At 34.5% G+C, this 14,470-nt stretch overlaps 1 protein-coding gene across 2 annotated transcripts in view; it reads right to left on the bottom strand.

The window, feature by feature from the left end:
• Nucleotides 1-14,470, bottom strand: part of LOC111043682 (acetylcholine receptor subunit alpha-like 1) — a 195,261-nt gene that overhangs the window by 176,079 nt on the left and 4,712 nt on the right. The window contains exon 1 of one of the 2 annotated variants that reach the window (XM_039435813.1): nucleotides 623-693. The exons of the other annotated variant lie outside the window; for it this stretch is intronic. Coding sequence (XP_039291747.1) covers nucleotides 623-670 — 48 coding nt within the window. The 5' untranslated portion in view covers nucleotides 671-693. Of the gene's footprint in view, nucleotides 1-622; nucleotides 694-14,470 lie in introns of those variants that run through there. 2 annotated transcript variants of the gene reach the window in all.

The raw sequence follows: 14,470 nt of genomic DNA, 5'->3' as shown, positions 1-14,470 counted from the left end.
TTCGTAAGGGTCTAATCGAAAACTTGAGAAACTTATAACTGTCCTAATAGACTCTTGAAGAATTGAAAGTTGGCCTATAATAAGTCTTGGTGGATAAGAATCCATTAGCTAAATTTCAAGTTAATCAGTTCAGTAGTTCAGACGTGATGATTCGTGAATTCCATATCCGTACGTCTATAAATAAGCTATTTCTTTCCTTTATTATTATTCTAGATGAATGTATAAGACAACATATATTTAACCGACTCAAATGGAGAGATCTCATCTTATCTTTTATTAGAAATATGGGCTGCATGCAATAAACACGTAGGATTTAAGGGCGTGTGACATACTTTACTCCCCTTCCAGAGACATGAATGTGGTTTTCCAAAGACAACAATCTGATCCCCAGATTTTATCAAGGGATATCAACTGAATTCCAACCCTCACAGACGTTCGAAGGGGGTGTGCCAAGAGTTCCCGGGGTTTCTAAAAATTCGATAAAGAGTTTTCGGTGAGTCTGCAGCTTTTAAAAAGTGGGGTATATTTTTCTGGGGTTGCAAAATGCTGAGAGAGAAGAATTATATTGATGTTTTTGTGATTGAGATGTGAGATGTTGGGGTTGGAGAAAAAAATCACTTACGAATAGCCATGTAGAAGGTGCCTCATATCCAGTGGGTTCGGGGAGCATTGCAAGACCGTCGTCCGGTTCACCACTACAGAGTAACAGAGAAATGAGCAGATCACTTCTCGAGCTCACGACGAACTTTCACGAGGTTTCACGAACTTTCACGAGGTCGGTTTGCATCCCTCCTCCTAGCACCCCACCACAAAGGAAGGGATTTTACAGGGTGAGATCATGTGGCTCCATACCCTCGCAGGCTCTCCTTGGGGTGCCTGAGATGTCCCGTGTAACGAGGAGGTCTGCAGAGTGTCTGTACAGTTTCTGTACACTGTAGTGTAACTGTACAGTAATTAACATATGAACAATCACACACCTCTACCCTCAAAGTTTAAGTTATTGTAGTGAAATAACGTCTTAACCAGGGGCGTATCTAGGCGGTTTATGAGTATTTAGCCCCCCCCCCAACCCTGATATAATACCTTAATTTTTTGTAGCTAGATGAGCCACAAAAATTAGCATCTAATACCATATTTCCGTATATTGTACAATGTAAGTCGAGAAATATATAGGGGATTGATTGATTGAGTACTTTATTTATGTAGATTACAATATATACTGGCTTATACACTAATATAAAAAGCTACAATACGGCAAAGTTATAGATGAATTTACATAATATAGACTAAGAAAATAATTAATGAACTGTATAAATATGATACGAAAAAAGCAATTTGTAATAGCTAAAGATATTATTGTTATGCATCTACATAAATTGGCGGAGCTTTGGACATACAATGTCCATTCTTCGGGAGAATATGGGGAGGATATCCCACTAACTCTCTCCCAAAACGTTAATTTCATTAATTCAACTAAGGATTCATTTATAAATGGAAATATTGTGAAAGTTTAATAAATGGATATTCAAGAGAAGGAGAAACTGAAAATTAATAAAGTAAAATAATTATATAGGTAGATAAGATCAAATCATTAATTAATAAAATGGAGTAGGCTGAAAGTAGATCAGGGTAATCTACTTTTAGTAATATACAGCAGTATGCAGTGAATAATTAAAATAACATGAGTTATATAATATATATATACAATTATTTCATAACAGGTTTATAGGTTTGTAGTGGGGGATGGGTGAGGAATGATTGTCATGTGATCATTCTAGGGCCGGACAGTTCATCATTTGTTCCAAAAGATATTTTTTTAAAGTCAGGATGAAGCTCGCTCGGCTCTCGATGGACCTGATAAAAACAGGAAGTGCATGGTGCAGTGAAGGATTCCATGGACGACAGGCACTGACTAAAAAGGATTTTGTGAAAATAGCATAGCGTAATTCATAGGGATGAGAGAATAGCATAGCAATGATGGTAATAATGAGCTATTCTCTTATACACAGTGATGAGTAGTCTATTGCGTAGGGACTAGATAGCAGGGATAGAGAAACAAACAGATAGCACTTCAAAGTAAGATCACTTTACACCATCTATTTTATTATATAAAGAAATTTAATATAGCTATATTGCTAATATTTAAGCATTCTAGCTTGTTATCAGAACAATAATGAGTAGGCCTTCTACAAAATCACTATTTTTTCAACATTCAAATAGAATTCTACTCCATTCCATTCTATTTGGTATTGGATCAAAATCCAATAGGCCTATGAAATTTTCAAGGGAAAATCGAAATAATACGTAGTCCACCGATCACCAAAAAAACTTGAATGGATGTTTGTTTTCAACTGGAAATTGCATAAAATCGCACAAAATTGAAGGTATATTTTCAAATTTTTTTGGGGCAGGGCCCCCCTTTGGTACCTCCCGCACCCCGCGGTGACTACCTCAAGGATTAAGTGCTTTCTACGCCAAATTTATGATTTACCCTTCCCCAAAACGAATGATTTTCCTGGCTACTCCACTGGCCTTAACCAATACTCTTCAATGTTTTATCCATTACCAACAATTTACTTGATTTAATTTTTAATGATCACTTTAAATACTTAAAATTACTACATAGCAGTCTGATTGATATGATTGTCAGATCTCATGATTAGTTATTATAATCACTCATGATTAATCAGACTGCAATATCGAAAGTGAGCCTTGACCGGGTCAGCATCTGAAACCTAACATAGTTTTGCTACCCAGAATTATGTTCAAACTTTATTAATAGTACATACGATTTCATAAAAAATCACCAAATCATATGGTTGGAATTTAAAAAGGAACATTTTTATTTAATTGAAATTTCAAAATTATTCGAGCACTGATAGAATGACTGACTCACTGTACAGTCAGTCGAAAATTTTAATATTGGAATGAGGGGTATTTTGGCAAGCTGAGCAAAAAAATAAGGTCATAATTCAACTTTTCGTTATATCTTCAAATGAAAAATGAGTTTTGTGGGTTATCAAAACTCCCTCTGAAAGGGAAACTATTCAACTTATTCTATCTTTTAGTAAAATAACAATGATCATCTTCTATACTATAATAAAGGAAAGAACTGGATTATAAACGTAGCCTATATAGGTGTAAAGTATGGGGAAATTATGTTTGTCGCATTATCACGTCTGAACTACTGGACTGATCAACTTGAAATTTTGCATATATAGATTCTTGCTTAACCGAGGGTGGTTAAAGACCAATTTTAAGTTCCAGTTTGTATGGAAGCAGCAGAAGATAGTATGATTGGGGGTCCTTTTCGAATGATAAAAACAGTTTTTCCGTCACACCCAAATTTTTTCCGCCATTTTGAATCCATCTTCTTTTTTAATTGAAAGGTGGTCATACTGATTTACTTGGAATGCAGCATATAAATTCTTAATCAACCGAGAATTCTTATAGGCCTATTTTGAATTCTTCTAGATTTCATTACGTCAAGTTTTAAGAAAGACCCTTGCGAAGCACGGTTACCTGCTAGTACGTGTATAAGCCAAACCTTTCATTCATCATAGTTTTTAAACAGAGAACCCCTCTATGATGGTGTATTCTGTGGTGAAGAAATATTATATCATGGGATCTCGAATATTCCATGAATAAAGCCACAGTATCTTAGCGCCTCAGGAGAAGTAAGAATTCTCTTATTGAGAAGAAGTTGTTCAGTGCAGCAGAAAAGAAAAATAAAGGTGAAAATTGGAAAAGCGTCTCAATGATGACTTCGACAGGGATCGGAGTGTTTTTCATGTTTTCACTACGTTGATTGTTTTTCTTGTCTTGCGAAACAAAAATATAAGATTGAGAGAAAATGCCAGTGCGCAATATTATCTACGACTTCTGTTTCCTTCACAATTTCCACCTTACGTCAACAGGGAGCGAAAAAAATATATAGAATCGAGAGAAAATACGAAACGGAATTATTCTTAACTATTGATTACTTCAGATCTTACCATGATTTGCTTTACTTCATTTGAACTAATTGGAGAAGGATCGATTCAGAAGAAGAAAAAGAAGAAGAAGAACAATGTAGAAATTAAATAAACTACTAGAACATTCATTCTCTATTATTATGAGAATTATTTATTGCGTCATGAAGACATATTTTCTTGATGAATGTGTATCTTCTACATATACTTGATCATTATCAACAAGGATCAACTATCATATTATATCGATATTAATTTTGTTTGAATTTTGTATTGGATTGAATATTAGATCTACCGTGATAACTTGAATCAGAGCTTTAAAGGGTGGGTGAAAAGGCCGAGAACGGCTCAATATCTCATACAGAAAGGTATTTGACGTTGGGTGTGATTGGGGATTCTACTCATATAGAAAATACTACTTTACTATGACTTTAAAAATCTGATCAGCAATCTTGGATCCGCTATTTCAGATGCAACTTCATTTCTTTTTATAGGGAGGTGGTCATGAAATACATGATTTCAATACGAAATTTCAAGACAAAATGAATGGTTGAAACCGCACATTGATATATCAAACCTTTCCGATGATATTCACATTATTAATCAATACCACTCATATAGTCCATTTCATTCCTGATTTGCATGGTATTCAATTTCAAATTCAAATTCAAATTTATTCACTCGAAATTCATACAAAATATTAACAAAAGTATAAAACGACAAGTTACAAGTGAACAAGATACTACTCACAAAAAGTACAGTATGTTACTGGACTTTGTCCGCGAATAGGAGTCAGATACAAAGTGTTATAAGTAAGATTATTTATTTTATAAATTGATATAGTTTAAGATTTGTAGGTCTAGGAAAAGGAGTTGGGAAGAAGAGAGATTTAGAATTTAAGTATGATGTAATGAAGATGAAATGAAGATGATTGAGTGCAAGCTCGCACATACATACAAAACAAACATTTTTAGTATCATTTACCATTATAAATTAAAAATACACCTATTTGTAGAGAAAGAGCGATAATACCTATCAATCTACAGAGAAATAATATAATTAAAATAACAATCAATCCATAGTGTAGTATAATTCAAACAGAAAGACAGTTATTAGTGACATCATCGAGACAAAAACGTATCACACAGAATAAATTGATGGACTATGTAGTAGTCAATACAAGGTTGACTTGATTTGTGGATATATATTGAAACTTATTAACTTAAAACCTTAAAGAAGCCTTCCACCTCGACTGGCGAATGAAGCCATAGCCAAAGCTTAGTTTATTCATGAAGTGTTTTTGGGTATTTATTCTTCTCAAATCAGGTGGTAGTAAGTTATAAAATTTCGGAGCAAGAAAAAGAAAACACCTCTGGAACGTGGTACAGTTCGATTTTGGAAGCCTAACAATCATTTGAGTAGTTTGCCGTGTTACAACAGAAATTTCATCATCGTTGTTATATACTGAAACAGATCTGTTACCACTTAATTGATAAAATAAAGACAGAACCTTCAGCACATAAGTGTGTCTCAGTGGTAGAATATTCAATGCTTTGAAAATTGGAAATGTATGTGACCTCCTATTAACCCCTGTATAATCCTTATTACAGACTTCTGTAGCACTACAAGCCTTCTATAATGAGAAACAAAAGTGGATGCCCAACAGGAAATTCCGTAAACAAGCTTAGAATGAAAAAATGCATAGTACATAATCCGTAGAAAATGTTTAGGGAAAAACTGCTTCAAGTGATAAAATCGTCTTATCAAGAACATGAAATACATCTTTATTTTCTTTATGTGGGAGTCCCAAGTTAATTTATAATCAAGAATCAAACCTAAGTATTTTATTGTATCAGATTGATTTATCTCATCACAGCTACATGACACACTATTACAACCAACTTTATGATATTTTAGAGAAACTGGAAAACTGAAAGGAGCTGATAAGGAGAAATTTATATATTTAGTTTTAGATGCATTTAGTGCTAATTATTATATTGGAACCACAACACAAGTCATTAAGATCCATCTGCATCATTTCTTGCAATTTTATCTCACTGTCAGAAGAATATGCTAACGCAGTATCATCTGCAAAAGAAGTTAAAGAGCCTTGAAAGTTATGGAAAAGAGATCATTTAAGTAAATCAAAAAAAGGATCGGACCCAATACCGATCCCTGAGGTACACCACAGGTGATCAAAGCCAATTCACTACTAAATTCACCAATGGACACATATTGTCTACGATTATACAGGTATGACTCGATCCATCTAAAGGCCATCCCCCGGATACCAGATTCATGCAATTTGCGTAAAAGAATGCAATGATCTACCGTATCAAAGGCTTTTTTTATGTCCAGGAATAGACCCGAAGTTCTACTCGTATACGGTTTGTTTATCCCATTATAGATTCCAGACATGAAATTTTGCAAAGCATGCTCAGTGTTCAGACCCTCCTGAAACCCATATTGTTGCTTATTGAAAAATTTGAATTGCTTGTAAAAACCGATTAATCGCTTCTTGAATAGTTTTTCAAGTAATTTAGAAAAAATAGAGAGCAAAGAAATTGGTCTGTAATTAGAAATGTCGGTAGGCCTATGTGATCCAGATTTGAAAATAGGTATCACCTTGGCATTTTTAGATCGGCAGGAAATCTACCCTCCAAGAAAGAAGTGTTGAAGATATCACATAGAATCGGAACTATTGAAGTAGATATAGCCTTGAGAAGTTCAGAACAAATTGAGTCAGGACCTGGAGACTTGCCCTTTTTTAATGAATTTATTTCATACAACAGTTCGTCAGGAGTGACCGGCCTTAAAAACAAAGAATTACAGGAACGATAAGTTTTGAATTTGCGTTCATACGATTTTTTTGTAGCATCATCTAAATCAGCTATAGATGAAACAATTTGTCCAGAATTTCTTATGAAATAATCGTTGAATTTATCTGCCAGAATCCAAATCACAGAGTCATCAATATTCAAAGATATTGGATTTTTCTTAGAGGATGATTGACCACAGTAACTATTAATAATCTCCCACTGTCGCTTGGGAGGGTAGGCTTTCAAATTAGAAAAATATTTCACCTTCTGCTCCTTAATTAATTTGACTATTTTATTTTTAGAAGTTATAAAATATTTTAAGTTGGACATTATGAGGGTTTTTAGAAAGTTTTTTATAGAGTTTGTCTCGATTCTTTATTCCGAGCACAAACTTTTCATCATCCATGGCTTTAGAAATTTATAATGCTTTTTCGATTGCAATTGTGAAAATTGAGAAGTAGCATCGTCTATGTAAGAATTAAGCACATTCATGAAAGCAGAAAATTTTACATCAACATTATCATAGGCGAGAATACGCCTCCAGTCATGCTTTAATAGTAAACTATTAGTTTTTATAATCTACTTTTTTCCTAATTTGTGGAACCAATCATTATCATTTGTGTTTTTGATAAGGGACAATGAAGCTGATACAGCTGTGATCAGTGATATGTGATTCAATACCGCACTATGTATTTTATTAGCGTTGAATTTTGATTTGAAGAAAATGTGATCTATACAGGTAGAACTTACATTTGTCACTCGAGTGTCAATGTTGACAGAGATTCGAATCCATTAGAGCTTATTTCCAATATTCGAATGCCTTATCATTGTTTATGTCATTAATATTTATATTAATATCACCTAAAATTATAGAGTTATTGCTGCCTTTGTCATTCTCCAAGAAGCCACCAGCAAGGTCATTTAAGAAGGTATCAATACAAAAAGCTTGCCATCTATATAAACTTAAAACATTAAAACAGTAGTTAGATATTTCGAATTTCAACAAAATGGAATCAGCACCCTGAATTTCATATCTAATCTTGAGCAATTAATCCCCTTATTGGTTGATACGAAAACTGCAATTCCAGAGGCTCGTGTTACATTACTTCCCGCAAAATATCCAATGTAGCCATCAATATTATTGATAATAATGGAAAATCGTCGAAACGGTTTAAGATATCGATGGCGATTATCGCTTTCCATTTTTCTTTAAATCCCGTATCGGAATCATGTATTTCATGACCACCTTCTTATACCAAAAAATAAGGTTGCATTCAAAATGGCGTATGTAAGATGGCGGACCAGAATTTAAAAGTAATAGTAGAGTAGTATTTTCAATTTGAGTAGGATCCCCAATCACACCCACCGTCAAATTACCTTTGAGTATGAGATATTGAGACGTTCCGGACTTTTCACCCACTCTCTATACTATATAATGTGGTGGAGAAACTTTGTCTGCCATGAAGAGTTCACTCACTTTAATACTAGAATATCACTATGAAAAGTATGCTATTCCTATAATTTCATGATTTCAAACGTGAATCTCACATTTGTATGACCAGCATGTAACCCGTGCTCCGCAAGGGTCTATTTTAAAACTTGACTGAGTGGAATATGAAGAGTTTGAAATAAGCCCATGAACAAAAAAGATTTTTTGTAATAGTCATTCAATCTCAGCTGTTTTCCATGCATGAAATCAAGCCGGTAAACAGCTGTTTGTAGAACAAATGAACTTATAACTCTCATTACATCATACTCTACTGTAATGAAACCATATTTTTTATTTACAGTCGTGTATGTTTCCCAGTCCGAAAGAGGAACAGCAAAACTGCTACAAAGAAAACACCTTCAGCGCTCTCAGGTGAAAGTTGTGAACTTCCACAAAATTTCTGATTCGGAATTTGTAAACTAGGTTATGTTCATAATGCATGTAGTAGCTTCAGCACAAGCAGGTAATGTTTTCTATTTCTCAATTATTCTTATTAAGATTATTATGACGAAAAATACGTTACTTGTACGTACTTGGACGTGAATGTTTTGTAGTGCTCGAATGAAATTCTAGTCTCGGCCAACACCTCGACTACACCTGGCTAACATGTACATTTACAGCAATGTGGTTTCCATAAGAGAAAATGAAAATACTTTTATTTAACAATCTGAATCTCTAAACATGATACAGGAAAAAGTTCGATTTGGTAAAGCCCACCATAAGACTGCACAAATCCATAAAAAGAGCCATAAATATCAACAGTTCGTACTGTTCAATAAACTGCCCTCAGTAATCACAAACCTTCCAAAAGATATGTTCAAGAAAAAAGTGAAGAAGATACTAAAAACCAGGGTGCTCTATACATTAGAGGAATACCTCAGCAGCGAATTTGTTACCACATAATGAATTAATTGTAAAGTAGTCTTGATAAGGCAAAGTTTTACACGTTATCTGACATTTTTTTATATTGTGTACCGTAGCCTATCTAAGTTACTCCATCTATGTAAATGTTTATCACTTTCCTTTGTACCTGACCGACGTGACGAGATCATGTATATGTATATATTTGTTGATCAATAAAATGTATTCTATTTATTCTATTCTAGAAACATCATTCTCGCCTGCAAAAGGTCCCTTCCCGTCCATGTGACGTAAGATACTATTAAAGTTGAGCAGCCCACATTGTAAGTGGGTTAACGCATGAGGAATGATGAAGAGGTTCGGTTGAAAAGGAGAATCATAAGAGGTGCAAAAGCATCAGGTATGCTTTGAAGAGCAAGATAAAAAGCGGGAGTCATGGGTGAGAGAGTGGGATGGAGTTACGTAGCATCCCAGTTTCCGCAGGGCTAATTCCTTTCTAAGCCGCATATCTAAGGGTCACTTGATCCTGCCCAGGTCACAGCGCAGTTAACCCTAAGGCGAATTAATTATGACGAAATGAAATTCTTGGAGGTTGAAAGAGGAAAAAGTGTATCACGGTAATGAATAACTCTATGGTGAAAGAGATTGATGAAAAGTGGTTCAATGTTATGAGGGGGGAAAAGGGGATGAAAATTTGACCGAGCGAAGTGAGGTCTAAGATGCAAGTCGACGGTTTCGCATTTCTTTTTTGTTTATATGCTCCTTTTTTGAATTGCAAGTAGATGATGTATATCATTTTGAAATTTTGCATTTCAAGGATAATATAGGGAAAGGAATTCCTCCATAGTCTAATATTACTTTGGAAATCATACTGAAAATCATTCAGACTAGCAGCAGATTTTTGTTTGGAAATCGATTAATCTTATAAATTCAAAATTGTAGTAGATACTTTTTGTGGACTCAAATTGTGTGCGATTTAGTAATCATTTAAGTTACGTAAGTAACTGTAGACTGTGTATTCCAAATCAAGGGTTTGAAGCAGTTTTAGGCAAATTCCTGGTGTTTTTACCTTAATTGTATTTGCATAGGCTATGAATAAAATAGGTAAAATATTGACAGACTGTAAACTTGACTTACTGAATCTTGAAGAATCCAAAATAAGCATATAACCATTCTCGGTAAATTAAGAATCTTTATGCATAATTTCAAGTTAATAGTCTAAGTTGAGTAGTTAGACGTTATGATGCCTCATTCGTGAATTTCCTATCCCGTACGTGAATACCAGTTCTTCCTTTAGATTAATTAGCTGTCAGTTGGATCATCAATTGCATGCAATTACGCATACAGATATATATTTCGATTCAGCTTAGCGTTTCCTCTCTACTTTCTCTGCTTTCAACTCGGGCTGAACAGTTACCAGTATGTCTTGTCGAAAATTAGCTTTTAATGATAGTAGTGTTTTTTACAACAGATGATTATCATTGTCGATACACCAACTCAAACAGCCATAGCCGTTTTCACACCTACATCTCGCCGACACGACAGGACAGGACAGAATTTACTGTGATGGATAGTATTAGAGGAGGCTGTGGCTTATAACTGCGCGAGGTCTAATGTTCACAGAACTACAAGTAATATTAAGAAGTAAATCAACCTTCTTCCGCTCGCGCCTTGTGACTCAATTTTGTCGACATTAATTTATTGAATATCTTTTTTTTTAATTTTGTATTGGCAAACTAATGGGGATCACAGTAATTCACCATTAACCATTATCATCATTATTACCATTATTTAAATTGTCTCCAATACTCTTTCATCCTCACACTATGAGCGACTCGGCTTTCAACGATCAAGTTTCAATTTCGGTTTCATATTGGAAAACATTAACTTCAAGCTGAAATCTTAGTCCTGGTGTAATCCTATACTATTAAACGACCATTCTGTTTATATGTTCAGATGTATAAGTGTTAAAATGTTTATATGTTTTCATGTTTGTATGTCACCGGATCTCGAAAACGGTTCTAACGATTCTCACGAAATCAGAACATAGTAGGTTTTAATATAAAATTTGATTGCACTAGGTCTCATCCCTGGGAATACTCGCTGAAGGACACTAAAAGGATAGTTATCATCATCCTTGTAAAAACAGCTGATAATTTCGACGTCTGTGATGATGGAATTGAGTGAGCGAGTTCATGTGTGTGGGACTGTGTCAAATTCAGAACATAGTAGGTTTATAATAAAAAATTCGATTTCACTAGGTCTCATCCCTGGGAATACTCGCTGAAGGACATAAAAGGATTGTTATTATCATTCTTGGAAAAATAGCTGATATTTCGTCGTCTGTTGATGATGAAAGTGAGTGAGCGAGTTCATGTTTGTTGGACTGTTCAAAATTATGACTCAGCTCTTGAACTTTTGTAACCATTCAATCAGGTACTTGGTGCCAGTCGCACAAAAGTCGGTTTAATTTTAATCCTGAACAATTCCAGCAGAACAATCAGAGAAACTATCTTTTGAAATGGTATCTCTGATTTGGTTCACGAGAAATTAATCAGGATTAAAATTTAACCGACTTTTGTGCAACCGGACCTTTGTGAAAGGATTTATGCATTCTTCTAGAATGCATACTCTTTCACTGTGTCATTGTGATTAGATAGAACCTTTCTGTATGAACTATAGAAAATATATTATAATTTCTTCATTCGTGATACTTTTTTATGTTTTTGTTCTCCAGAGCGAAGCTCGGTCCACGATATTATTAGTAAATCTGCCTCTGTTATATTTAATTTTTGCATAAATCCTTTTAGTCTCTACCAGTTCAATTTCTTGGATCTACCACTTATTTTCTTGAATATTTTATTCATTTGTCTCTCCAGATCCATTCTGAACAATGCGATGAGCATAGAACGCTAATCTTCTCTTTCTTATCATCATTTCTGAAATCTTCTCAACATGTCTATAGATTTCCTTATTGCTGCAAATGAAAATATTATTTTGATCAAGATTGAGAACAAGAACAAGAACAGAACAAGAACAAGAACAAGAACAAAAACAAGAACAAGAACAAGAACAAGAACAAGAAAAGAACAAGAACAAGACAAGAACAGAACAGAACAAGAACAAGAACAAGAACAAGAACAAGAACAGAACAAGAAAAGAACAAGAACAAGAACAAGAACAAGAACAAGACAAGAACAAGAACAAGAACAGAACAAGAACAAGAACAAGAACAAGTAGAACAAGAAGAGGGCAGTGCCGATGAATTGGAACAATAATAATGGAATGCCCATTCATAGAAGTGCATTGAATTCCAGTAGAGCTGACCAAGATTGATGAAACCACCTTGCTAATGGCTCTGAATTGACGGCTCAGTGACTATCAATTATTAGGTAGTAGGGCTACTCACCTCAACCCTATTAGAGCACAATCGAATGTGTATCGATTGGAAATAATCCTTCATTAGAATCTGAATATACCTGAGACACAATGGTACCTTGCAGAAGATATTATACTAACGTTTCCTTGCAGCAGGAAATTTTTAAACACTTTCCATTGTAATTTGATGGAGGTATTCAACAGATTAGAGGGGGTTTTGCTGAAGGAGGCTTTCCAGATCAGATTCTAATCCTTTGCCGAGTTTTGTGTGTTGCTTTAGTGAGATAATAATTATTATATTATTCTGAAAATTGATAAAATGCTTGAATAATGATAAAAATGCTGGTAAAAATTTGTGAAAAAGCTTTACTGAAATTCGATTTGTACTTTCCCAAAATCTTCCTCAACTAGTACCAGAGATAAGTGAATCAATCAAATATACTTATATTAGTCTCTGCTATTACAGAGGGATCGGAAAGTCGCGCACATGTGAATAAACCTTCCTGTGAATAGTAATTTCCATGAATTAGATATACTGACTTCTGAAAGATAGAACCACACTACAACAAATTGATATACAGTAAGTATAGAGTGAGTCATATGATGGGAACCCTTCAATAAATTATTGGATGAGTTATTGTCAAATACCTACTTTTGACATACAAACTGAGTTTCAACCCCTCATAGGTGTTTAATCCATGATTCACCAGATAAGTCAAGTGTGACATGAGATACTTGAGTTTTTGGCGGTACGAAGTTCGCCGGGCCAGCTAGTATCTGATAAAAATTCCCATATTTGAACGTAATTTTGTAAATTTATCATTTATTTCCATATACTGTAGTTTACATAGCGGTTGATTCATACAATGAATTTTATATAATGCAGAGAGGGTTGGATGAAAGGATGGAGCTATCTGCTTTGATCATGACAGACAATGATAGCAGACCAATTTTGAACAGATTATGGATTTTATAACCTTGATTGCACTATAGCACAAATGAAGATAACCTGAATAAATCTATTCCATCCAATTTCATTCCAATTTCGGTAGAGGACAGAGTATGAGAGAGAGAGTGTGGAAGAGAATGAGAGAGAGTGGCGATTACGCGCAGGCAGAAGTGTCACTTCCAACACTGAAACTTGAGGCAGCCGAATACAACTTTGTTGATAAAATCTTTACAGTTGAAGGTGGATTGTCAGAGGAGGAAGTTGTAGAATACAATTATTCCACGCCAAAAGCAAATACGGCTTTATATTAACGTACAATTCCATTCTTATCATCTCCCTCAAATTAATTCACTCAGATTTCAACCTGTTATCTGGGAGTTCATAGAACTTTTCATGTGATGATATTGCTTCGATGTACAAGTCATCCAGAACACCAGAGGAAAAATAATTAACTGAATTATTTTATTCTCTGCTATTCTCGTTCATTCATTTGTACGGTCCCACCCGTTAGTGGCCAGAGGTGATTGATTTATGAGGACCCAATTTGTAAAAGGAAAATATATAATAATTGCTTTTAAATCTCCACTCAACTATTAACCTGTTTGAATATTAATATGAATCCACGATGGGGAGCTTTGGATGGATTCGTTCAAGCAAATGCCAAGATCTTCACTATTAACACACCTGTTTTAGCAACTAGTAACTTATCACGAGCAGGAATGTTTAAATGAAGATTTTTTAGAAATGCTACTGACATTATATTATTAGTTGCATTAAACATAGAACTATCGGTCATGTTTGAAATACTGTTACATCGAATAATAATCTTCACAGTAACCAATACGCTATTTAATCACGTGTTTCAAAATTACAACATCAAAAAAATTAATTTCAAAGAATATTTCTCAAATTAGACTCTATCGCAACGATTCATAATTGATACTTAGACAAGAATTTGCTAACTCCTCTACAATAAATTCAGGGCCTCGGTCAATCTGTCTAG

The sequence above is a fragment of the Nilaparvata lugens genome, chromosome 9 (genome assembly GCF_014356525.2).
Source record: "Nilaparvata lugens isolate BPH chromosome 9, ASM1435652v1, whole genome shotgun sequence".
NCBI lineage: Eukaryota > Metazoa > Arthropoda > Insecta > Hemiptera > Delphacidae > Nilaparvata > Nilaparvata lugens.
The sequence above is the reverse complement of the archived record's forward strand: the minus strand, read 5'-3'. Positions and strand labels throughout refer to the sequence as shown.